Genomic DNA, 27,958 nt, shown 5'->3' with positions numbered 1-27,958 from the left:
ATACGGGAATGGGGAAGGCTAAACTGGTTTTTGTTTTTTTAAACGATATACAATTTTCTGATGGGAAGAAAAACAGTTAAAATTACCCTAATAAAGGCTGCCGGAAGCAAATATCAGCTGATTACAGATGCGGATACTTGTACGGGTAGCCTCCTGATGATTTGGAAAGTCACAAGTTTGACAAGATAAGGAGACATTTTCCAGATGGAAGCCGATTGCGGAGATAACGTGTGATCACTAGAGATGATATTTAATAGATGTCACAGCTTCTTATACAACATACTGGACTTCGTCATATCGATCACTGAATGAACCCATCCTTAAGTCGCTTTCATCGCTGTTAAAACTCAATGGGCATGCGCAGGACAGGTCGAGACTAATGAGCCCGTATGGAAGGTGGCACAAGTTACCAAATTCCGGTTAAGCAGCAAATTGTAGATAAATTGTGAATAACGTATTTTCCCTGGTATCAATAACATATCCATTTTGGTGTAAATAATTATCCTGTTTACATACGTTTATCCTCTTATGATGATTTAGGATTTTCACATTTTTTCCAAGTTGTCCAATATTGTTCACATATTCCAAAAGACATCCAAATTCCAAGCCTTAGCTAAGTTCTGACTGTAGAATATTTAAGGCCTGGGAATTTTCGATTTTGCATCGAACAAATCGATTCACAAGCGACGAGACCCCTAAATTCCCTTCCAAAGGAGATGTAATCCACCCGGCTTTACCTAGTCGGTAACACCCTAACTAGCCTTCGATTACGAATCGGAATGAATGCTTTATATAAAAGATGACCTAGCTAACCGTCGATTACTAATCCAAATTAATGATTTATATAAAGATAACCCAGCTGACCTGCGATTAAGAATCCGAATGAATGCTTTATATAAAGATACCGCCATCAAAATTAGGATGATATAACACAGAGTGGATATTTTAAAAATTCCTTACAATTACAGCCTAATGCCGTCATATGTGATTTTTGCCTTATTCGCTCCATCATCCCAGTAAGGGAAGGCCATATTTCCTTTTATATGGATGTGAGGCTTTAGCGGTCGACAAGTAATTGGAACCATTGTTTTCGGGTAACGCTGGATCATTAAGGCACGAGAGAATAATAATAAATATATGTATGTATGTATGTATGTATGTATGTATGTGTGTGTTGGTAACTTCTATATGTTATTGTTCGTCGTGTCGTCATAATTCTCCACACCTTCTCTTTATTAATATTAAAATATTATACATATAGATTTAGTATGCATGTACCAGTCGGTAATTTCTATATGTAACTCGTAGTGATAACACTATGCATGTACCAGTCGGTAATTTCTATATGTAACTCGTAGTGATAACACTATGCATGTACCAGTCGGTAATTTATATATGTAACTCGTAGTGATAACACTATGCATGTACCAGTCGGTAATTTATATATGTAACTCGTAGTGATAACACTATGCATGTACCAGTCGGTAATTTATATATGTAACTCGTAGTGATAACACTATGCATGTACCAGATGGTAATGTCTATATGTAACTCGTAGTGATAACACTATGCATATACCAGTCGGTAATTTATATATGTAGTTCGTAGTGGTAACATTATGCATGAACCAGTCGGTAATTTCTATGCGTAACTCGTACTGGTAATGGTATGCACGTACCAGTTGTTAATTTCTATATGTCACACGTACTAGTAACAGCTGCAACAGCATCTCAGTATCAATAAATTAATAATAGTAGTAGTAACAGTTCTGACGTAATAGTAGCAGTACGGTAGTTGTAGTAGCAAAAAGATAGTAGTAGTATTAGTATTAGTAGTAGTAGTATTAGTAGTAATATTATTTTAAAAAAAAAGTTATCGGCTCTTCTTCATACAGTTTACCTCTGAAGTTCAGGAAGTGAAAATGACCAAGTGGAGCTAGCACCTTTTTTGAAAGGTACAGATCTGGAGTAAGGCCAAGCTGTATACTCTGTAACCTCATATTACACCAATAAATCATACACCGAAACAAATGGAAGCAAAGGTTTATACCTAAAATACACAAGGTCTTTTTTAAATAGCCAGTAGACCTAGTGAGGAAAGCCGGGGAAATTCTTTTTCTTTACAATTCAACCCCCCCCCCCCCCCCGCAAAATACGACACTTCTAGCGCCACCATAAGTAGGAATACGGTAGTAGTAGTGGTGGTGGTTAGTAGTAAACAGATGATTGTGAGCTAGCTAGATGGCTATAGTACCTCGATGCTAGTGGTCGCAGGTTTGAACCCAGCAGAATCATACAATTGGTTTATAAAAGTGTTACTTAGCAGCTGCCTCTCACTAGCACCTGCTACATGTCTGCGGCGTAATGCCCCAGTGCTAGACGTCACTATAAACTGCCACACTGCTGACATCGTATTGATATGACTAAAATCGATAAATCTACATTAAAATCCCGCAACCCAAAACACAGTCCCCTGAGCTACCTACCTGTATAACTAACTTGACGGAAACCTAGACTTAGGTAACTACTATTACACACTAATACTTGCATGCCAGCACTACACATTTCCGTTATTATTAGAATTTATTTATTTTTTCAGAGTTATTCTCTCTATCAGCCATGTTGTTCACTCAAGTAAACCTGAAGAAAGAGATAAGCATGTTGTAACTAAGTCAGTTGAATATCCATTGTAGTATTTGTCTGTACACGCCAATAGCTTGCCAGATACGGTCAACACTTAATAACATGGCTTGTTGTCATGTAATGATTGGTTGGTTTTGTGTATGATAACAAGAATTTGCTTGGAGACAAGTACATTCATTACATAGAACACCGACTGGTGAACTTCGGAAAGTTGCATTTTAAGGATTTATAGATATTCTGTAAGTATCAGTCTACTATTTATTTTTATGAAACATTAATTTATATTGAGTCAATGCATGAAAATGGAATAACGTTGTACTGAATGTACTGAATGTGCAGAGTCCTACATTTACTCAAATCAATGTCAACGACACTAGTCTCTCCAAGAGTTGTTCAGTTAATGATACAAACAGATGTTATTGATAATACAGAGAGCTGAACAGTCTCAGTGAGTCAGATGTTCACATACTAAATCCCATTTAACTCACACGTAGGTTATTTAATGCACAAAAAGTTGTTTATTTTTAGCAAGTGCGATCATAAGGTAAAAATACCATGTGCACGTCATTTCCTGTGACTTATGAGGTCAATAAGAGCAGATGAAGATTCTTTAAAAGAAATCATTACTGGTATTGACACGGATTGCTAACCTCCACTATTATTATACTCACCACCAACACCCCATCTACTTATTTACATACATCACTAACTCTCCCTCTACACTATTTACATACAACACTAACTACCCCCAAATTATTTACACACTCCACTAACTTTCCATATATATTATTTACACAAACCACTAACTGCCTATCTACACTATTTACACACTCCACTAACTCTCCATCTACACTATGTACACACACCACTAACTTCACATCTCCACTATTTACACTCCACTCGCTCTCCATCTACACTATTTACACACCACTAACAACCCCTCTACACTATTTACAAACGCCACTAACACTCCATATACAATATTTACATACATCAATAACTCCTGCTCTACACTATTTACACACTCCACTGACTCTCCATCTACATTATTTACACACACCACTAACTCTCCATCTACACTATTTACACACACCACTAACTCTCCATCTACACTATTTACACACAACACTAACTCCCCCCAAATTAGTTACACACTCCACTAACTCTCCATATACATTTTTTACACAAACCACTAACTCCCTATCTACACTATTTGCACACTCCACTAACTCTACTTCTCCACTACATACACACTCCACTCGCTCTCGATCTACACTATTTATACACCACTAACAACCCCTATACACTATTTACAAAGGCCACTAACACTCCATATACAATATTTACAAACACCAATAACTTCTCTACGCTATTTAGAAACTCCACAGACTCTCCATCTACACTATTTACACACTCTATCTACATTATTTACACACACCACTAACTCCCCTCTACGCTATTTACAAACTTCACTAACTCTCCATCTACACTATTTACACAATCCACTAACTCTCCATGTACTTTACTTACACACAGCATTAACCACCTCTACACTATTTGCACATACCATTAACTCCCCAGCTATACTACTTACATCAATAACTCCCCATCAACACTATTTACACACACCACTAACTCCCCTCTACACTATTTACAAACTTCACTAACTCCCCTCTATACTATTTACAAACTCCACTAACTCCCCATCTACACTATTTACAAACATCACTCACTCCTCCTCTACACAATATGCAAGCTCCACTAACTCTCCATCTACATTATTCTCTCACACGACTAATTAACCATCTACACTATTTCAATAACCACTAACTCCCCATATACACTATTTGCATCCTCCACTAACTCTCAATCTACACTATTTACACACCACACGAACTCCCCATCTGCACTATTTACACACTCCACGAACTCTCCGCCTACACCACTTGCACACACCCATAACTCTCTATCTACACTATTTACACACACAACTAACTTCCCATCTACACTATTGACACACATCACTAACCCCTTCTACACTATTGCCACACACAATTAATCTCCATCAGCACTATTTACATAAAACACTAACTCTCCATCAACACAATTTACACAGATCACTAATTTCCCCTCTACACTATTTACACATTCCACTAACTCTCCATCTACATTATTTACACACCCAAATCACTCTACATCTACACTATTTACACACACCAATAACTCCCCATCTATAGTATTTACGCTCATCACTAACTTCCCATCTACACAATTTGCACACACCACTTACTCACCAGCTACACTATTTACACCCACAATAACTCCCCTCTAACTATTTACACACTCCACTAACATTCCATCTTCACTTTTTACACACACCACTAACTCAACATCTACACTATTTACACACACCACTAACTCCCCCTATAACTATTTACACACTCCACTAACTTTGTATCTACACTATTTACACACACCACTATAAAGTGCCACACTGCAGACATCGTAGCGATAGGACTGAAAATTTGTTAAAGCTACGTTAAAAATCCAAATAACACACACACACACCACCACCACCATTAGCTCCATATTCATTGTATTTACACATGTCACTAACTCCTCATCTACATCATTTACACCCACCGCTAATTAACTCATATAATTTAGTATTTACTTCTAAAACTGATCTCCCCATCCACATCATTTACACCCACTAACTCTAAATCTATAGTATTTTCCCACCTCTAACTACGCATCTACATTATCTATACCCACCATTAACTCCATATTCATTGTATTTACATATCTCACTAACTCCTCATCTACCTACCGCTAATTAACTGATATAATTCAGTATTTACCCCTTAAACTGATCTCGCCATCCACATCATTTACACCCACTAACTCTAAATCTATAGTATTTTCCCACCTCTAACTCCCCATCTACAGTATCTGTACTCACCAATAACTCCACACCTACATTATTAACACTAACCAATAACTCCCCAAAAACAAAGGCACAATGCTTCGTCCAGTCATTGTAAATATTAGCTAATCTAATATGTACAATATCATTTAGATACACAAGACCTCTAAGATCACTCTACACCTCTAAGATCACACAAAACCACTAAGATCACTCTACACCTATAAGATCACACACCACCTCTACGATCACATAAAACCAGTAAGATCACAGTACACCTCTAAGTTCAAATAAAACAACTAAGATCACATAACACATCTAGGGCAGCACAAAACCACAAAGATCATACAACACCTCTAAGATCACACACCACCTCTACGACCACATAAGACTACTAAGATAACACAAAACTACTAAGGTCACACAGTACTTCTCCGATGGCACAAGACTTCTAAGATCACACACCACCTCTAAGATAACATAAAACAACTAAGATCACACAACACCTCTAAGATCACACACCACCTCTAAAACCACATAAATCTACTAAGATCACACAAAACTGTTAAGATCACACAACACCTCTACGATGGCAGAAGACCTCTAAGATCAAATAAAACTGCTACGATCAAACAACTACCTTAAAATCACACAAAACCACTAGGATCACACAACACCTCTAAGATCACATAAAAACATTAAGATCATACAATACCTCTAAGATGGCAGAAAATCACTAAGATCACACAACACCTCAACAATCACGTAAAAACCAATAAAATCACACAACACCTCTAAGGTAACACAAAACCAAGAAGATCACACAACACCTCTAAGATCAAACAACACCTTTAAGATGGCAAAAGATCACTAAGATCACATAAAACCACTATGATCATATATAACCACTATGATCACACAACACCTCTAAGATTACATAAAACCACTAATATGTCACAACTTTAATATGGCACAAGATCACTAAGATCAAATAACACCTCTAAGATCACACAAATCCACTAAGATCACACAACACCTCTAAGATCAGACAAAACCACTAAGATCACAAAACACTACTAAGAACACGCAACACCTCTACGATGGCACAAGATAACTAAGATCACCTAAACCACTAAGATAACACAACACCTCTATGATCACATAAATTAACTAAGATCACACAACACCTCTAAGATCACATACAACCATTAAAATCACACAACATCTCTAAGATGGCACAAGATCACTAAGATCACACAACATCACTAAGATCGCACAAATCCAATAAAATCACACAACACCTCCAAGACCACACAAAACCATGAAGATCACACAACAACTGTAAGAATGCACAAGATCACACAACACCTCAAAAATCACACAAAACCACTAAAATCACACACAACCTCTAAGATCACACAAAACCATGAAGATCACACAAAATCATGAAGATCACACAGCACTTTTAAGATCACACAACACCTCTAAAATTACACAACAACTGTGAGATGGCACATTTTCTTTAGGATCACACAAAACCTCTAAAATCACACAAAACCGCTAAGATCACATACCACCTCTAAGATCACGCAGCACCAATAAGATCACACAACACATCTAGGATGGCAGAAAATCACCAAGATCACAAAACACCTCTAAGATCACACAACACCTATAAGATCACACAAAACTACTAAGATCACACAACACCTCTAAGATGGCACAAGACCACAAATCACACAACACCTCTAAGATCACGCAACGCTTCTACGATCACACAACTCCTCTAAAATCAAACAAAATCACTAAGATCACAGTACACCTCTAAGATCACACAAAACCACTAAAATCACACAACACCTATAAGATCACACAAAACCACTAAGATCACAGTGCACCTCTAAGACCACACATAATCACTAACATCACAGTACACCTCTAAGATCACACAAAACCACTAAGATTACACAACACGTCTAAGATGGCACAATTTCACTAATATCATAAAACACTAAGATGAATAGGGAACATAAATATGATTACATTTTGCGTGTAAAAAAAGAGTATGTAATTGCAGCTTTGATAAGCTCTTTACACACCAAAATGTTTACACGATTTCATTTGTATAGATATTTCATTTCACAAGCAAGTTGATCTCTGTACAATAATTCATAAACTAAATATTAATTATTTATATTACATCGACACGGCTAGAATAGTCCTGTCTATTTTTGCAGCCCAGTCATCCTGTCAGCATTGTGTTAGATTGAAAACTCATTTCACTTGGAGTGAATAACCCTGAAGCACAATCATATAAAAAAAGATAAAATGGCTACAGGAGGAGAGAAAAAAGTTGGTTACAGTCTTGCCAAGGTTGGGACTCTGACACTAGAAAAAAACAGTAAGTGATCCATAAGTTACATATAAAAATCCAATGGAGTTTGTCAATGAATATTTTCACAATCTGCATACGGATACTTGTACTATGTTCATTACATGGTGGAAAATGTTAGTTTCTATTTTATACTCATTTGTTTCCTAAGGTCTGACATACCTAATGGAATATGACAGTTAATAATTTCATATTTTCGTAGTCTTTGTTACATAAGTCTGGCATATTTATTCGAATATTTAAGTGAATGCTTTGAATTTCGAACTTAGTTTCATACTCTGTCATTATATATTGTCGGCATACTTAATGGAATATGTCAGTAAATATTGTCATACCCTGCATACAGATGCTTTTAATACATATATTATAAAGGAAATACAGGAATGACCGTGTGTACTAGCAATACAACAGCCAATGGGAAACACATCAGAGTTGGCTAAGCCTAAATATTGAAGCAACCTTAAAACTATAATGTAAAACCATAAGCTCAGGTTTTGGTAATTTGATATTCCAACTGGCTGCAATGCAAGTCTGTTCATTGGTTATGCGTGTAAGCTTTCACCATGACACATATTATAGTGGCTTTCAGTATGATGACATAGTCTGGTGGTTATACATACACATATAAAAGAGATCAATAACTGAACCTACTCTCTTTGTTCAGTGTAGTGTGTTCCTAAATAATGTTTATTCATATGCAATATGAACCGACCGATAGCGATTGTGACTGCGTGGTGACAGGTATGAACATGCTCTTGTCACTGTTGGCAGGTAATCTTACCACCGCAATGCTAGGTTTCGTTTTTACCGAGCTTAAAGAATGATTTACCTTTATGTATAGCGCCAAAATATCTGCCCTTTGGAGAGGTATTATATTTTTGTAAGAAAATAGTCAAATATTTATGTATTTTTTTTTCTCCCACGGACGATGTTCAGACTACCTTTCTTGGGATGATCTCAATCTAGAAGCTGTTCTTACGGAGTATAGATATTATGAACACAAAGAAGACTTGTAACGATGACGACAATTTTATTGATAAAGCATCCCCAAACAGATGTGTTGTTTGTCTCTGGCACAAAGTAGATTCAAGAAAACATACAGATTTTATGCATGCGCGTTACTAAAAGATTCGAAATTAGACGTCACAAGAATAAAACTAACAAACATCTAAATCAAAGAGTCTCATTTTGTTCATATTTGAGTAGAATTACGTTGAGGAATAATGTTCTAGCTAAGGTCTCCAAGAACATGTTTTGCAAGATCGTGCGTAAAAGAAATCCTGTCCTCCAAATCCAGTATAATTTAGTCTATAGTCTAATTTGTTGGCATAAATCTCAAAATTGTATTGTTATTAACATTTTTATTTATCACAAGCATATGTCCGGAAGATGGCAGCATAAGACTGCATTGATCGTGTAATCATATGAGGTGCCGTTTTATTATTGTATGCTGTATAATACATTCGGTGTATGATATACATACTCTCGTGTATGATAGCCTAACTTCAAATTCAATATATTATTATTTCTTTCAATGTATTGTTTTATAAATTAGATGCATATCTTAAATTTGTCTAATGAATGATTTAAATTCCGTTCGAACTGAGTTAAATATGTTGGATATAGGCGTTATTTCCCAATATTGAAAAGAGAATTCAAGTGTGAAGAAAAAACTCGCGACTAAACTTAAATTTGTGAGTTTCATGTACACTAATTAATTAAGATTTTATGCTCGTCAAATATTAACTACAAATTTAGTTATTTGATATAATAAAATGAAATGATATCACAAGATATATATAATAGCATAAAATAAGGAAAAAGGGTAAAATGGCGCCTCATATTTCTAGGTCTAATATGGTTCGATGATCAAAATATTTAGATTTATATATGAATATTATAAAAACGATATTAGTTTGACAATGGGTCGGTAATTGCCCTGCCCACCCCACCGTCAACCAGGGTCATTATCCAGTACAAGAATACGCTTTTATTTTGACATGTGTAGAGTTAGAGGTTGAATAATCTCCCACCCACCAAACCGTCAATCATGGGTTGTGTCCACCATTGTACATGTTATTGTTTGGACATTTGAGGCTCATAAACGCATTTAACACCTTGACCTCCAGCCAGTTCGATGTCGCTTGGACCACAGAAGTCACGTTTTATCGTCAACCAGAAGGTCAGACTCCTGTGGTTGGACCATATCACACATACACACGTGCGTGTGTAAGGTATTGTTTATTAAATTTTAATCCGCCTATGGCATTTATAAACATTGTTTCTACCCCTGTCATCAACTCTATAGCAGCAGGGAGGGCGTACAGACCAGGTGGCTCAGATAAATTTAAGCCTCCCACACAAACTTTCTCCGTACAACCCTCAGATTGCAAAAATAAACCTTCCTGCGCAAATTAATCAGCGAAATTTCGCCCCGGGATGCATTTTCGGACATAAAAAAAAACAACAAAATTTGGGGGGGGTATGGTAAAATTTATTTGTGATTGCAAATTTGGGCTGCAATTTTATGAGTAAATCTGATCAAGACCAACTCGATACCTACTACGTGGATCATGAAGATTAATCGTGACAAATCCGTGTGGTGTTGCCTGAGCGTGACTGAAGAAATTTTTAAACTTATTTATATCCATATCGCCGTTGCACCAAGTCTGATGGATATTCCTTAGCGTGTGAGTATCAACGCCATTAAAAACCGATAAAATATTACAATTATCTCTAATCACCTTCGGAATTTGCGTATATCGCTGCGTCACGTAAATCACATCGGTGTTCCTATGTCGGCCACGCGAGAATATTCTAGCTGGGTTAGTTTGTTTATCCAGCATCACATCATCAAAAACAACAAGATTATTAACATCACCATTTAAACTTTCTACTGATGGAGCTTCATTGATGTTAGTTATAAATTCTATCGTGCCATCCTCAGTATTATCGCTAAATTCTTTTAATACCTGATAACATCGCTGATCATCAACAGACGGCGCAACCAAATACAATTTGTCCCATTTTAACCATCGCATAATCAAATTTAGCAACAATTGCGTTTTTCCAGAACCAGATGGTCCAATGATTATCATTCTAATCGAATTTGGTAATGCCTCGATGTGTTTCATTTTCTCGCGTTTTTTCGTGGCTGAAAAATCAATTACATTCATGTTATTAGAATAACATGGATTCATATTGTGTTAAGTGTCGCACTCGAACTGCTACGATAAATCCAATCGAAGTTGTTACACGCAACAACAGGAATGCGATCAAAGGTGAATGCGCAGTTTGTAAGACAATTAAGTTTAGATTTGTAAAAAAAAAGTAGAACCGGAGGAGACATTGCAACCTCCTTAACAAATCTACCTGGAGCTCCTTGGGCGAAATATCCCGGAGAGAAACATTTACCAGGATATAATTACTGCGGACCTGGTACAAGGCTAGATATAAGACTTAACGATAATAATCAACCAAATCCTGGCGAGGATCCAGTAAACGCTATCGATAACGCATGCTACTATCACGATCTTGCATATCGCAGCGGAGATTTACAACAAAGACATCTCGCTGATATTAAATTAATTCACGCAATAGATGCTATTCCTGATAAAAATTTCAAAGAGAAATTGGCAACTTGGTTAATAAAAGGCGCGATGAAAGGTAAATTAGTACTAGGTGCTGGTAATTTATAATGGAGCAAATATATTATTCTCCGCGAGGATTTTGGCGAGGAAAATCAGCAATTGCCAAACTTGCTAAGGCAGCAAAAGTAAAGCAATCTGTCGCTGAATCGTGGCTATCGAGACAAGCAGTCTGGCAAATTTATCTTCCTCCGCCTAAGAAAATATCATATGCGAGTTTCTCTGTCAGCGTCCCTAATGAAGTCCATCAGGCTGATCTTATGTTTCTTCCTTACGATACCGTCGACGGAGTCACATATAAATACGTGTTGACGGTTGTTGATATCGCTAGCAGATACAAGGAAGCGGAACCGTTATCGAATAAAACAGCAACAGAGATTGCTAAGGCGTTTAGCGAAATTTATTCACGATCTCCATTAACATGGCCGAAGCTTCTCCAGGTTGATCCAGGTCGAGAATTCCTCGGTGCGGTTACTTCACTGATGAAAAAGAATAATGTTAAAATCCGTCGCGGTATTGTAGGTGTTCATCACAATCAAGCTATCGTTGAGAGATTCAATAAAACTCTTGCAGAACGATTATTCGGATATCAATACGCGAGAGAATTTATCCAAGATAAACGATCTCACGATTGGGTAACAAGATTACCTCACGTGATTAACGCACTAAATAACGAAGTAACACGAACAATATCAATGAAGCCCGCAACTGCAATTACAAAACCAAATATACCACTAAAGCGAAGTTCCACAATTCCGCCTGTGCTAGGTAGTGTTATTGTAAGATATTTATACAAGGAAGGAGAAGCCGAGGGTGGCAGAAAAAGAGCAACTGATCCAACTTGGAGCGTTACGACACATAAAATATCAGCCGTAACAAGATCATCAGAAAGGCCAGCAATTTATTTTCTAGATTCACTAGCACCACAACGCGGATTTACCAAAGAAGAATTACAAATAATACCGAGAGATACTCAATTACCGCCGTCGTCACTTATGTGAAATTTAATTCTACCTAACTGAGATAATTTTCTTACTCGAGAAACTGCTAAATAAACTAAATTTGACCAGGAAATTCTATCATCGACGATCCAGACCTGACTATCTACTGTTAATCCCTGTGACGAGTGTATTGTTGCTGCGTATCCGAGTTTCCATGGCGATCTTTCTGCGTTTATTGCATCATTGACAAGATTAATATCAACGAAAATAATATCATTCAAAACTAATATTTTTTCTTCTCCACATGGCAAAATAACATTGATATTTTGTTTCCTAGTATCAGTTGGCCTATAACACAACGGCACCTGCAGCGTTGGAAATTTCTCACAGTGAAGCTTGAATAGCATTTCCTGAATAGCATCGCGAATAATTTTTCTGCTAGCAACGATCAAATGATCAGGACGCCACAAAGTTAGAAAATTATCCATCGAAGTTTCGTCGATTATTTTTCTCATCACATCACATTGAAATTTATTAGGTTGCAATCGAATCATTTTTTTAAACTCGGTCAGTAAAATATCATTAGATCTATAATCAGCGTTAATTTCTTCATAATAATCTACAAAATTTCTAAGCCACCTGTGAGGAGATTCACCATCAATAGGATCAGGTTGGCCGTGATCTCCGCACATTATTACAGCGGTATTTTTTTCTTCTAGCCAACCCAGGAATAACTTTAACACAACTAAATTTACCGTGCAAATTTCATCAAATATTATAATCTTGTTGATATATTTGTTTCCCATTCGAGCCGGATCCCACAATCCACCGCTGTACTTGAAATAACTATGATAAGTACAAGAATTAACGCCACGTTGTTTTATTTCTCTCGCTAGTCTGTGAGTTGGAGTCAACACGATCATATCAGATTTTGAAAATAAGTTTATCGCTCGTGTTGTTTTACCACTACCGCCAGGACCATTTAGGTAAACGAATTTGTTTCGTGAAATCGGATCAAACGCAGATACTGCTGTTGATATTTCATCACATTTATCTTTATGAAACTTATCGCAATCTTCCACATCCGCGTCCTCACAATAATCTAGAATATCCTCGTTTTTTATTCTCCAAGTTCCCCAGGAACCATCGGTGATTAAATTTTCCAATCTACATTGATATTTCTTATTGATATAAAATGAATCCGTTGCAACCCTTACCGCGATATCAGAAAATTTATTTATCATCGACAGCAAATTGATACTCACATAAGCGAGCATCGATGATCTTAAATGAGTATACTGCGCGGATTCTCCATCGAGATAAGTGATCACGGTACCCAATTTTTCTCCATCAATAATAATATTTTCTCTACTGCAAAATATTCCACGAGACACTGTATCGGCAATAATAAAATCCATCTCAGCATCATTGATAAATAACCTAGCGTGGCGATGTTTATGATCAACTGATCCTCCTTGAGTAAATTTACCAATAATTTTTCTTCCAATATCTTTCGCGTTTTCACAATCTGTCGGCAACCACACCTCGGTCTGCTTTCTATACGATATAATTGCTTCACTTACCGTCAATGATATTAACATCGACGAATCCAACATAAATCTCAACAATACCGTAGGGACCCATCTGCGTTGAGATAAATGCCGACCAAACCAAATATAACAAATTTTATGCAAATTTTCAGCAAGTTCGAATGAAGTAACATGAGCGAATCCTGTCATGACAAAATCAGGTAATGGTCCGTTAATTGCAACTCTTGTCATTTCGTTGGTGGGATGGCCGAATTTAGCAAAGTAATTTGCACAATCACCATATCCGAGAAAACTTCCAGGATAGCATGCGCTCATATCAACGGAAATCATATCCTCGAAATAGTATTTGGTATTCCATAATCCTCCATGGCCGTATTCGATACAACTAAGTTGAATATCATTGAGAAACTCATTCCTCGTAGGTTTCCACGAATTTCTTTCTCTAGCAGCATGAGCAGCAACAGACGAAATGGTAAAGCAATTTGTCAGTAATCGATCTGGATTTGACGAATACTTCTCCGCGATATTTCTCATTGTTTCGTGTAATATTTCATCTCGGTAAATATCTCCGCGTGGTAAGATAAATTGATCGTATCTTTCTTCGCTAGAAAATAACCAAATCGATATTGGATCGGACTTGGCTAATAGTTTGATATATCTAAACATTGCATCGGAACTATCTTTCCCAGATTCCACGGGATAAAACTTAACAACACGATCTCGCGGGAATATCATTACCGACTGACTCCACGCATGTGAATTATGATCAACAATTTCGATTGGTGTTCCTCGAGAATTATACGGCGATGAATATAATATTTCACCCGATAGCGTTTTTACTGTGATAGGAAATTTAAGTTTCTTACTTAACGCAGCAACATCATCGATTGATGCGCCATCAGCAACTGTCTTTGCCCATGAATTAATTTTATTCAATCTCAATTGAGTCAGACCAGATCCGCGACGAGCATTTTTCATGTGCTCGATAACTCGCTCAGCCACGCAGTTTATTATCGGAGATTCCCTCATCGCAGGTAGATTTTTCACATCAGGATTATTATTCAGCCGATAAATTCCATAGACAACAGCACTAGATGGATACGCTCTAACATAATAAGGACCATCAATCCCTAATAACAATCCCGGCTTCGAATTTTTATCAAGAACAACATTTTTCTTACCGCCGCGTACCGGATCTCGTTTATCGCGAATAATCCAAATGTCATCGGGCATTTGTGCAATAAATTTTATTCCAAAGATAAATCGCTCTTCTTTATGTGAATTTTTTATATGTTCGATTATCTTTTTTGCTCGCTCCAGATTCATCGTAGCATCAACGAAGTTAGTTTTCCATGTCGACCAAACATGAATCGCTCCATCATCAAAAAATTCCTTCTTCGCACTATCAACTTAAGGAATGATATATTCTGCCTCATCGAGATCAAATAAATCCATTATTATATTTTAGACAAATATCTAAATTATAATATGCAATGCAAATGGATAACAGTTGGATCAATAAAATCATGCGATAAATCCTGCAGAGGCGAATACTGTGGTGCTCACATATACGAAATTCGACGAGGCAACAAAGGACCACAACGATGTTTAGTTTGCCAAGTTGGTATTCGAGGAAAAACAAGATTATGTTTCTCTTGTGGAGGAAAAAAATATCGTGAGTTACGAAGATATTATGAAAAAAGATCTTCCTCGATAATAAAATGTGAAGAAGATTATATTAATCGTTTCAAAGCAAATTACGATTTAAACAAAGAGAATATCATATATGGAAATGAAATCAGCGATTCCCACAATGAAAATCACATGCGAGTATAAATCGCATCCCATCATCGAAGGTTACGAAGCATCTGAGGATGGTAATGTCAGAAACATCAAAACAAAGAAACGTGTTGGTAGTATTTGTAATTCGGGATATCTCAAATTTACAGTTCATAAAAGAAATGAAAGAACAGAATGTTATTCGAATCATAGATTTGTGTTCGAATGCTACAAAGGACCAATAGAGATCGGACTTGTTATCGACCACATTGACGGTAATAAACTTAACAATAAACTTTCCAATCTGCGCGCGGTAACCCAGAGTGAAAATTCAAGATTTGGTAATAACCGTGGATTTCCTAATTATTCGAAGACTGTTAAATCAGTGAATCAAGCAACAGGTGAGGAAATCGCGTTTACATCGATGACTGCAGCAGCAAAACATTTCGTTATTGACTCGCATTCAGTAAAACGAGTGGCAGAAGGAAAATACAACGCAACATTTTCTTATGATGCTGATTCGTGGATCAAATTCTCCTATGTACCAATAATATTTGATTCGGAGAGTGACGAAGAATAATTGAATATCTCCGCAAAACAAAAAAAAAGATTAATTTTGAAAATTTCCCTGGATTTTATTTATTTTTTTCGCCCATTTTTCCCACGGAGACAGATTTGGAAAATCTCACTTGCGATTTAAAAATCTATGATTTCACCAAAAGATTGATACTTACAGTTTCTCCTCGTATATCAAGTAAATTTCCTTTCTGATCCGTTAGTTTGAAATTTATTCTTGTCAATAATCGATTATGACATCGCAGGTAAAACGGATTCATTGGTTCCTTGATTATCAAATAACCGGGGGATGCGCTAGGTGAAAATGAATACAATACAAATCCCTGATTCGCTTGATTCGACACTGACGAATCAACATTATAGCTACCCTCGACAACATCCGCGTGAAGATAAATCGCGATAACTTCCGTTATATTAACGATACCCGGCGATATGTGCCGTCCACCTTTGTCAGGATCGTTATTGTGTTTAAGAATCAATTCTGAATGTATTTTTTTGGTCCATGAGGCATGTAATTTCGGAAATAAATCATCAATGGTATCAGTGACGGATTTTCTCATCGCATCAAAATCAGAATTGGGAAATTTGAAATTTGGCAGTGTTTCCTCGGTTAAAACAAATACTCTCATGAATTTTTGTTTCTCACCCGAGTTCTTGATCAACTCGAATTTGCTAATAGGAAGAACATAATCGGCAATTGATATATCGTCGACTATCGCCTGAATAAACATATCATGATAATATTCAATATCATTCACAAGTTGATTTAAAATCTTCACGTGCTTTATAATTTCGCTACATGAACCAGATTTATTTAGGATGCATTCATGAAATGATCCGCGCAATAAATTTAATTGTAATTCGTGTTCTTGAATAAACTCGTCTAGTGTTCTTCTTACCAAGATACCGTCTATGGGGGCTATTATCCTGTTAATGTGGGTAGCGTCGAAGATTTTCACATCTGGGGGGATTTTAGGAAGAGGCAGCCATGAGAGAATTCTTTCGTCAATAAAAGTGAAAGCGAACATTACTAGGTTAATTTTGTGGTTATTCATGAGATTGATGGCGCTGTGGATCAGAGGCTTGTGTTTGATATCTCCATACCATCCTTCGTTGGTGGTAAAATCCGATTTCTTTGGTTCCGGTAGTTCTGGAAGGGTTTCATCATACCAACCTGGAATAATAACATCCGATTTCTTTGGTTCTACCAGAGGTGCGACCTCGGGCCAACCTAATATATTTCTAATCGATGATTGGTAAATATCTACCACGTACGGTGATTTCACTTCTATCATTGACGATAGTGTTGGATCATGTGAAGATATTTTTATTCCTGGAGTAGCATCGCCGGTTATATTTGATATTCTAGTGGTAAACTCATTATTCAGCTGATCAATTTCATAACTGCCCGTTGGTATACCAACAACTATCCAATCGGGTGTTCCATCGGGTTTATTCTTATTTGCAAAAACAAGTGAATTATTTGGCATCAAATTACCGAATGATTTTGATCTAACATTTGGCCAGCTATTGTAGACGCGCAATTGTGTTAATGCAATTTCGTTGACGTTAATTGGTGTTGAGAAATTAATGCTAAACTCTGGTTTCGTTGAACTTAACGATATTAACGTTGTTGTCGGCGGCGTCGTGTTTGTCACGATCTGGGCTAGCTCGGACATTATTAATATTCATTTGTTCAATCTCCGAGTAGATACTGATAATCGAAGAAAATTCTAGATCGGATATAATACCGTCGTTGAGACTTTCGGAAAGTAACGATGATAATTTCGAGTATGCGTCATTGATTTTAGTTAGTTTACTTTTGTACGAAGATAGTTTCTCACTTGTGCACGAAGATATTTTTTTTGCGATGATATTTAAAACACCGGCAATTGTTGTTGTTGACGATATTATTATCGTTGCTACGATTGGCGCTATCATTGTTACCGCGGATAAAATTATTCCTGCACCAGCGACTATGGCTGATACTGCGTAAACAGCAACATCAATGGTAACTAATCTGCGCTGATATTTCTTTATTTTTGTCTGATAATCGTCAAGGAGTTTTTTTAGTGAATCCTGCCATGATCGCGCCTGATTGTATCGGTAATCCGATGCGGTCATTTATTAATCTACGATAACAATTACGGGATTACCATGTTTATCCTGGAATACCAACTGTTCCCAATCCCGATAAATATTCGAAAATTACAAAATAATCCACCGGTCCTGTGGTGGTTCTATCTGGCGGTTCTAGATGGCATGATGTACCGACATCTTTTTCTAGCGAAATAATAAAAAATCCAGGATGGAATTCATGAATTCTACTGCCACGTTCCATTATCACGCTGAATTTTATCTTGGAAATAACATATACTCGATATATGCCGGTAATTGGCACAGTGAAATAAAATCCGATACTACCGTTTTCAGGGTCCCAATCATAATTGTATGTCTTAAACACAAATGGCACATTGCAGGGTAGATTTCTTGTTTCTACTTCCTCTGGTATCGAAATTCGCGATAATTTTCCAAGGTTCATTGACGATATTTTTGTGTTGATATTGTTAATTTTTGTGGTTGTTTCGATAATTTCCCTACTTAATTGTTTTACGTCAGTGGCGTGACCAGTTTTATCGACGGATTGGTCAATCTTTACTGTTGCAGCAAGAAGTTTCGTGTTTAAATCTCGAATTTCTCCGTCGTACGTTGATATATCTAACTTTTGACGCGTCAATTCATGTACCGTGTTAATTTTATCGTTGATGGATTTTATTTTCTCATCTATTTGTCCTTGCATCACGTTAATCCCCTTGGTAAATTCAGGAACAACAACATCGCCGAGTTTAATAATTTCCTCGTTGATTTTTTTGCTGAGATCGTCGATTGATGGTTTCTCACCCATCGAGATATTTATCTTGGTAATTTCCTCGTTGATGGATTTTACTCTATCGATGAGATCGCTGTGTGTATTTGAGGAGGTATCGATGAATTTTTTTATATCCTCGTCGAGTTTTTTTCCAAGTTTACTTGATGCATCGTCGAATTTTCTAATATCGCTAAATAATTTGTTGAGTCGCTTATTTATTTTGTCTTGCGCGTCATCGTGTGATGCTAACGCCGCTGATAATTCATTATTTTTTTGTTTTATATTCACGAAATCGTCCTTTGGTGGAAACTTTGCAATGATATCGGTAATATCAGCAATAGATTTTAATACCGTATCTGATTGACGAGTATATTCCTCTCGCTTAATTATATCAGTTATTTTGATGTTGCTAGTTTGTAATCGCCCTTCGGTATTTTGAAAAACAGCAATTTCACCAGGATCAACTTCTGATAGTGATAGAAGATTGTTAATATCGCTCTTGGTTGCAAACTTTGATGTATCGATGCCGCCTACTACTTCTCTTTTTTCTTTTCTGAAGAGAGATCTACCGTAAATGTCAACCATGATATTTATCTACGGTATATTCAAATAAAATTTTGCGATAAGGGTTGGATGATTTTGAAATTGCATCAAGGATGTTAATTGACTCCGGGCCGCATATTGGTGGATCTGCTAATGTTTGTGTTGGAAGCGTTGAATACCAAACCGGAAGTTTTAGTTTTGACACGTATTTGATAAATTCATTTGGTGGTGCTAATCCGTATGAGTCGAAGTAAATGATTTCGCGAGGATTAATCGCGTAGGCAACCCAGTGAGTGCCAGGACCGGAATTTTCATCGAGATTTATTATTCCTGTCTCGGTACGATTCGGTTTGTCTGGTAGTTGATCTCGCATAAATACGCCTCTGAAAAATTTTATTTTCTTTTTTTTTGCTTCACTGATTAAATCTAAATTTGAGGCTGGTAGGCTCGACTTAGACCGGATCCGTACGGGGGTCGTCTTAGGTAAAGTCCTGATCCTTGTTGCGGCTGCATCAATTTTGTGAGAAGAGGGAGAAGAGGGAATATCCCTCCCTTTTTTTTGCGATATCTTCCTCCGACGATCTTTTTTCCTAATACGGTACCCATCCCACCAAGTGCACCTAATCCTACTGCCTTTGCAATCATGGGGGCCGCTGCAGCTATTAATCCTGGAATAGCGGCGAATAAAGGAAAAATACCACCTACTTTGATCATATCTCTGATTGCTCCTATCGAGAGATTCAGGCGAATACCAGTATTTGCTGATCTGGCTCTGGTGAAATGTCCGTGTTGATTTTTGGTTAACGATAGTTTGTTAGGTCCACCGTGAAGTTGATTACTTTTTAAGGTTAAACTTAAACCTCGTCGCGCTGTTGTTGCTGCATGAAGTTTTTTCACCTGACCGGGAGTCAGAGTTACGCTGACGTGATCGTATGGCATATTAATAATCACTTAATCTAAATTTGGAATTTATCACATGTTCTCTACAGGAGCGTCGATAACTCTCATTCTACCACTAATACCTTCTAGGTACATTGTTCTATCGCTGAGAATAACTGCGATTGCTCTTGCATTTCCTCCTCTTGTGTTAATTCTTGCTTTGAAATGAATATCAACAACCGACTGCTTTACCAAATCAAGATGTTCCAAAGAAAAATAATAGATGGGATAGAGAGTGTTAAAATCTAGTTGTGATATTTGCAATCCCGTATCAATATTTTGATCGCGGCCCATGAAACTTAATAATCGATGATACGCGCGTGCCGTGGAATTGGTGACATAATCGATGGCTATTTCCTCGGATGGCTCCTGTTGGCCATTTATTCTCAATGATACGTTTGTCGCCTCTAATCGATCGAATATCATATGGCTATGCAGTTGATCATTTCTATCCATGCTTTGCAGAGCAACAAAGATGTGTCTAGGTGCGGAAGAGCCCTGCTGTGACGCAATTCGCCAAGTAAATATTCCGTTAATATTAACATTTTCGATAGAGTCGGTCATCGTTGTCAGCCAAGACATTATGGATTTTCCTCCTTGATTCATGAATGATAATAATTTTTCTTCTATGATCATCGATGGAACTATCGCTGGCATCCACAAGGTAATTTTTTCAAGGACAACTTTGCCGATATCAAGGGGATCTGCACTTGCATCTCGCCAGATGGCTCTGTCATCATTGGCATCTCGAACGAAAGATATCGTATGCTTCGCTCCGTAAATAACTTTTCTGAAATGTCTGCAAAATCCAAAAATATGAGATAACGGAATTGCGCAGGAAAATCTTAAACTCGGACCAACCAACATAAGTTTTCGCGTGGCAAATCCGAGATTGTAATCGTCATTGACGCCAGTTATTAAAGCCATCTGAGTGGCTGGATTAGCACCAGTGTTATCCATTGGTACAGCGATGTTATACCGATTGTGTTCAGCTTCATTAGAATTATCCTTGGCAAACATCATACTAGGACCGGCTGATCTGGTAAAATCATCCGAGTATCTTGCTAGTCCTATGATCGTCGTTGCTATATCAACATTATTCGTGATTGATTCAATCTCTTTTCCATCGATCATGTAAGTGGCATTCTTGAATAATGCCATAATACCATTATTGACAAATCCAACTTTAAAATTTGCTCCAAAGTTGGTATCATTGGTTCTAACAATTTTACCAACAAATTCGATATACGCCTCAGATGGAAGAAAATATCTTGTTGTATCGTGGACTTGAATTTCCTTCCGATTTCTTGAATCGGGCTCAACTACATCGTACGAGAAATATTGAAAATCTCGCACTGATGTATCCCTACCTACTGGTTCATCCATGTCAAATACTTCATTTGACACTTGTGCAAACATTTATTATTAATAATATCGTCTAAAACGAAGACCGCTGCCTGAAATGAAACTTGTATTTGCTAGATTTGTCCTAGCAACATCCTGCGCTAGATTTGTATTAGCAACTTCCTGCGCCAGATTTGTTATAGCAGCTTCCTGTGTTAGATCATTTATTTTTTTATTTGCCGCATCATTTATGACCTTACTAACTTCGGGTGGCATTTCTCTGGTGCTAGGTAATTTAACAGGTTGCTTTTTACGTACTAAACTTAATATTTTATTTTTGATAGCGTTGAAGCCTTTACTAGCCAAATTACCGATACCAGAAACAGCAGTCTCACCTATCTTTCCTATCGCTTTCAATCCTAGTTGTTTTACCATTGGTCCAATTTTAGGTATTACTCGCGTGACAAGACTTCCAATGATATCGCCGAATCCATTACCGTGAATATATTTGTATACTGGTAATCGAGAGTTTACTATGCGGACCTGATTAGGTCTGCGCTGATGTTTATGAATAATCATATTATTTCAATTGTGTTGATTTAATCGATGAGTTCATCGACAAACTCTTTATAAATGTGAGAATCGATGATACCGCCACGGAATAATCGCTGACAAATATCTGATGCTTCGTTGACTATCTCACGGGAGTTATTTCCGGCTCGCTTTCCTCCGATTAATACTTCGAGGCGAGATACATCGTTGACAACACTATCGGGACAAACTGAATATCCACTTCCTGTTTTTTTTGATTCTGGAGATTGTAATGGCGTTACGTAGAATACGTCTCCTGACGATGATGAAGATTTCTTCTTCTCCTCCTCTGATGGTGATCCCGACGATGTCAGTGGTGAATATATATCTGGTGGAGGTGAAGGGGAACCGCCCCTAAGTGCTGCACCCTCCCCGGGGTGAATTCCCCATCTTAATGATTTTTCAGTGGAACCCCTGTAGTTTGTAGCTGTTGGTTCCGGAGGTTGGGGTCGCCAAGAGGAGTCCTCTTCAGGAAGACTTCTTGGATATAATGTAGGAGATAAAAGAGGATGTTGAGGTTCAAAAGGAAATGATTCAGAATCATCACTTTTAGGCGGCGAACCTTTATCTTTGGGTGACGAACCTTTACTTCTGGGTGGCGAAATTGTCTTTTTTGCATCTGCAGTTCTGTATTTAATAACATCTGATGAAAATTTTCCAAAATTTTCATCGCTGTATGTTATTGGTTTTCTCATACTACCAAAATATATTATTGCTAGCCAATCAATTTCGTCAAGTTTATTAACATTAATATTTTTTCGTAAAAGTAATCTTTTATTTTCCGGAGAATTATCCGCAGCCATCTGAACTTTTGAATCATAGTTGCGAGTTAAATGCAACATGTTGTCATCCAAATAATTTCCAGCATTTATTTTAGGATTAATTTTAATCGAACCACTAGTCGGTGATGATTCATATTCGTGAGTAATTATTGGTTCATCAATCTGATCTTTTTTCTTTTTCGATTTTCTCTCTTTTTTCTGTGGTGGAATATCTTCCTTTGGTCTAGCTCCTAATTCCTCTGGTTGAAATATTGGCTCCTGTGGTTGAATATCTTCCTGTGGTGCTGCTTTTCTTCCTCGTTTTTTAGGTGTTGGTCTAACTTCTAATTCCTCTGGTTGAAATATTGGCTCCTGTGGTTGAATATCTTCCTGTGGTGTTTCTTTTCTTCCTCGTTTTTTAGTTTTTTCCTTCTTCTCCTGTTGTTTTCTTTCTTTCTCTAGTTGTTTTCTTTCTTCCGCTACTTGCTTATTAAATCTTTGTGTATCTCTTGCCGTTTCTAAAAACCTTCTGTAACGCGGATCCGCTGTCTTCCTTATTGATGTTGTTTGTGTGTAAATTTTATATACCATATCATACCAACTATCACGAGTTGCATATCTTTTTTTCCCCACTGCAGTCAAATATTCAGTTCGACCACTAAAATATTCCTCCGCAAATTGGCCAATCTCATCTATATTATACAATGTCGAGAGGGGCTGCGATATTATTTCCCATCCCTCATCGGTGAAATTTTCTCTTAAATTATCAATATTATATTTTCCTTTTATCATTGCGATTTTTCTTCCTCCCGGTTTTCCATATCCAGGTTTTCCTCCATCATCAATTGCAAGTTGTTGCGCCGCTGCTGCTATTGCTAATCGCTCGGGTAATGTTCGTGATTGATCCTCAATACCTTTCAACATAGGAAAGATTCCACGTTTTCTGGCATCTGGATCTTTTTCGTCACCATATACAACCTGCTCAATTGTTCCGGTCACTGGCTTCAACCATTTTGCCGAAGTTTCTGAAATTCCATGTTGCATATCTTCGTAACCACGAACATTTTTCTTAAATAATTGTTTTGTCGGAATGAACTTCTTTAATGCCGCTAATTGATCTCGCGCTAATCTGGCAGATTGAGGTTCTCCAACTGTACTAGTTTTCCGACTCATCTTATTTTCAATGATATTGTTTTATTGTGAAATAAAATTAGTATCTGCAACCTTTTCTTGCAATCACAAATAAATTTTACCATACCCCCCCCAAATTTTGTTGTTTTTTTTTATGTCCGAAAATGCATCCCGGGGCGAAATTTCGCTGATTAATTTGCGCAGGAAGGTTTATTTTTGCAATCTGAGGGTTGTACGGAGAAAGTTTGTGTGGGAGGCTTAAATTTATCTGAGCCACCTGGTCTGTACGCCCTCCCTGCTGCTACTCTATCGATCAGTCACGAATTTCCATTGATCACTGATTAATCACCAGTGACGTACGAAAATAACGATACAAATATTAAGAATTTCCAGCCACCCACCTCATTCATAAAGGACAGAGTACGTAGGAATCTGGAGTGAGAGAGAAAACTTATTTGAAACTGAACCTTAACCATGTAGCCTACTATAACTTGGATAGTTGTAACGGTATGTGTACACTTTCCGTGGGATTTATCCACAGTGTTCATAATATCAGTGATACAAATTCGCAATAATCTGTAGAAATTATAAGGTAATTTTCTTGTTTATGAGGCACACACATACTGTAATTTATTTAATGCTTGCTTTTGTTGCTGTTGTTTTTTTTTCTTAAACCTATAATTATGTTGAAACAAAATTATTTTTAAATATCAAAATATGCGAAAGGTGCCCCCTACCTACTCTCTCTATTTTGATGAGTCAGGCAAGATCCTTTTCTGGGGGGTTGGTGGGTGGCACCAGACAGATGCCCCCATTCCAAAAAAATATAGAACGTATTTTATGTTTGTATGTTTCCCCCTCAGATATATTGTATGTTTAATTTAAAAAGAATTTTATTATAACAAATTTATTGTTACAGGTCCCCTAAGTCTCAGTGTTTGCTATTTGTGTTAATGCTATATTGTGTGTATGCTATATTTTCTGTATGTTTGAGACAGCAAGTATAAGTCAGAATTTTCCCCCAGTTATCTTATTTCAATTCTTTGGGTATAGAATACATTATAATATATTTTATATTATTTATCCGTTAATTTATTTTCAATTTAGAATTTTACCGATCGGAACAGTGTGCTATATTAGTTTAAGAAAAAAATTCTATGTTTTATTCAAGTGTTAATCTGTGTCGTTTCTCGTAATATGTTCCTTAAATGTATAGGTAGGCTGTGCTCGATTCACATTTCTTTATTCTCCTTGTATTTCTCCTGATTCGAGTTAGACCTCCTTTAGTTATTTAAACTATTTCTTATAGCCTTCGTTATCTTCAAAGAAGTAAACTCACTTGGCCATTTGTTTGGAAAGAAATGATAATTTTTTGGGCCATATTTGTGTTATAAAAGATTACTCAGTTAATATTCCTGGCTGCAAAATAAATAAAAAAATAAAAAATTTTTAAAAAATTATTTAATTTTTTTTTTTTTGCCTACAAGTAATAGACTCAAAGTCATATGTCAACGTCGGTGCGATTAGCAATTATAAGTATTGAATATCTCAGGCAATATATTGATCTTTCTCAAAAGGATGAAACCCTATTGACGGTTGTGCACAATTATTGACAACCCATATTATTCGATTTATCGACACATTATGTTTTGATAGAACGATATTGTTTGATTTCATACATACTAATAATTCCATTAAACAAGATATGTCGTTTTTCGATTTAGTACTTCTTTATAATGTATATCACTTAAAGGGCACCGTAGTTTTGCAAACATATTGATAAGAAAGATTTCGTATGCATAAGAAAATAATCCGTGTCAGTTACCCTTTGTCGAGGGGACACGGTACAGTGGGTATAACTGTGTGCAACGTATTCCCGGATTGACTGTTATGTAAAGCCGTATAATAGTGTTTCGTAAGCTGTGAAACAGATGACGTTTGCATGTGTTTATTTCTCACGGGTTGATCTACCTGAAGCCGTAGCTTCCACTTCTGTTGATCGGTTTTACCATTTAATGTATTGATGGAATCGGGGGATTAAGATTGGCTGGTATATGGAGTAGCTCTTTACTCGAGACTGGCAAAGAAACGAAATAACAGACACACAGAAGTCGGAACGAACTTTAAGTTCAATATTATTTAGTAATATTTGAAGACTTGTCAGCAATATGGAAGGCAGGCGAACAAGTCTCATCCAATATGTACTTAACTTCTTAAGCTGGAAATCTGTTGTGTCAAAGACTAGTTTTTTTATTTTTTTATAATTATGTTTTGCTTCTTCTATTACGGCGATATGACCTATGACGAATTAAGAGAAAAACGTAACAGAATGCGATTTCATACCCGGCTAAAATAATTTTGAAATAGAAGGGTCATTTGAACTTTATTTTAAAAGACAAGTCTAAAATGTATAAGGGATGAATATTATACTGGAATTGTTAAACGAGTAAAATTTTTGCTTGTACTATCGTTAACATATAAAGAGAAATAATCATAAAATGTATGTATGTATGTATGTATGTATGTATGTATGATTCTAAAGTGTATTTGTTTATGATTTGGACATTTAACGCAGCTTAAAACAATTTTTCAATCATATCGCTACGATGTCTGCAATGAGGCAGTTAATAGTTTATAGTGAGGTCTAGCACTGGGGCATCATGTCGCAGACATGCAGCATGATGTCCCTCCCAGTCAAATTATCCTGACAGCAGGCCCCAGTCCTAACACTAATCTCATAATGCTTGGCACCTAGCAAAGCAGCTGTTAGAATAATTTTTATAAAAAAAAAAAAGTCTTGGGTATGACTCGGACAGGGTTCGAACCTACGACTTCACGCATCCGAGGCGGACACTCTAACCAGTACACCACCAGAGCGATTTTAACGATATGATTCCGTAACAATATGTGATGCATTATGACAGCGGTTGTTTTATACGCTCAAACACCGCAGTGATAGGCATGACGCTGTATTAGGACGTCGTAATATCAATATTATTCATCATTACTTGTACTTTCTGAGTTATGGGACGTGGTGGTAAGCATGATGCAGTAATAGGCATGACGCGGTAATAGGACGTCGTAATATCAATATTATTCATCATTACTTGTACTTTCTGAGTTATGGGACGTGGTGGTAAGCATGATGCAGTAATAGGCATGACGCGGTAATAGGACGTCGTAATATCAATATTATTCATCATTACTTGTACTTTCTGAGTTATGGGACGTGATGGTAAGCATGACGCAGTAATAGGCATGACGCGGTAATAGGACGTCGTAGACTCAATCGAATCAGCTTTTATCATTACCTATAGTTTCTGAGTT

At 36.9% G+C, this 27,958-nt stretch overlaps 1 protein-coding gene and 1 long non-coding RNA gene across 2 annotated transcripts in view; one reads left to right on the top strand and one right to left on the bottom strand.

Moving 5' to 3' along the window:
* LOC149772538 (uncharacterized) overlaps positions 1–683 on the bottom strand; it is a 31,554-nt gene extending 30,871 nt beyond the window's left edge. The window contains exon 1 of the long non-coding RNA XR_016417683.1: positions 87–683. This is a non-coding gene — a long non-coding RNA (uncharacterized LOC149772538). The remainder of the gene's footprint in view (positions 1–86) is intronic.
* Positions 684–2,765: 2,082 nt separating this feature from the next.
* LOC149772537 (uncharacterized) overlaps positions 2,766–27,958 on the top strand; it is a 32,780-nt gene continuing 7,587 nt past the window's right edge. The window contains exons 1-2 of the mRNA XM_089947644.1: positions 2,766–2,881; positions 7,806–7,969. Coding sequence (XP_089803770.1) covers positions 7,897–7,969 — 73 coding nt within the window. The 5' untranslated portion in view covers positions 2,766–2,881; positions 7,806–7,896. The remainder of the gene's footprint in view (positions 2,882–7,805; positions 7,970–27,958) is intronic.

This window comes from Sinohyriopsis cumingii, unplaced genomic scaffold (genome assembly GCF_028554795.1).
Source record: "Sinohyriopsis cumingii isolate HCF-2022 unplaced genomic scaffold, ASM2855479v2 utg001397l, whole genome shotgun sequence".
NCBI lineage: Eukaryota > Metazoa > Mollusca > Bivalvia > Unionida > Unionidae > Sinohyriopsis > Sinohyriopsis cumingii.
This window is presented reverse-complemented; position numbering and strand designations above follow the sequence as displayed.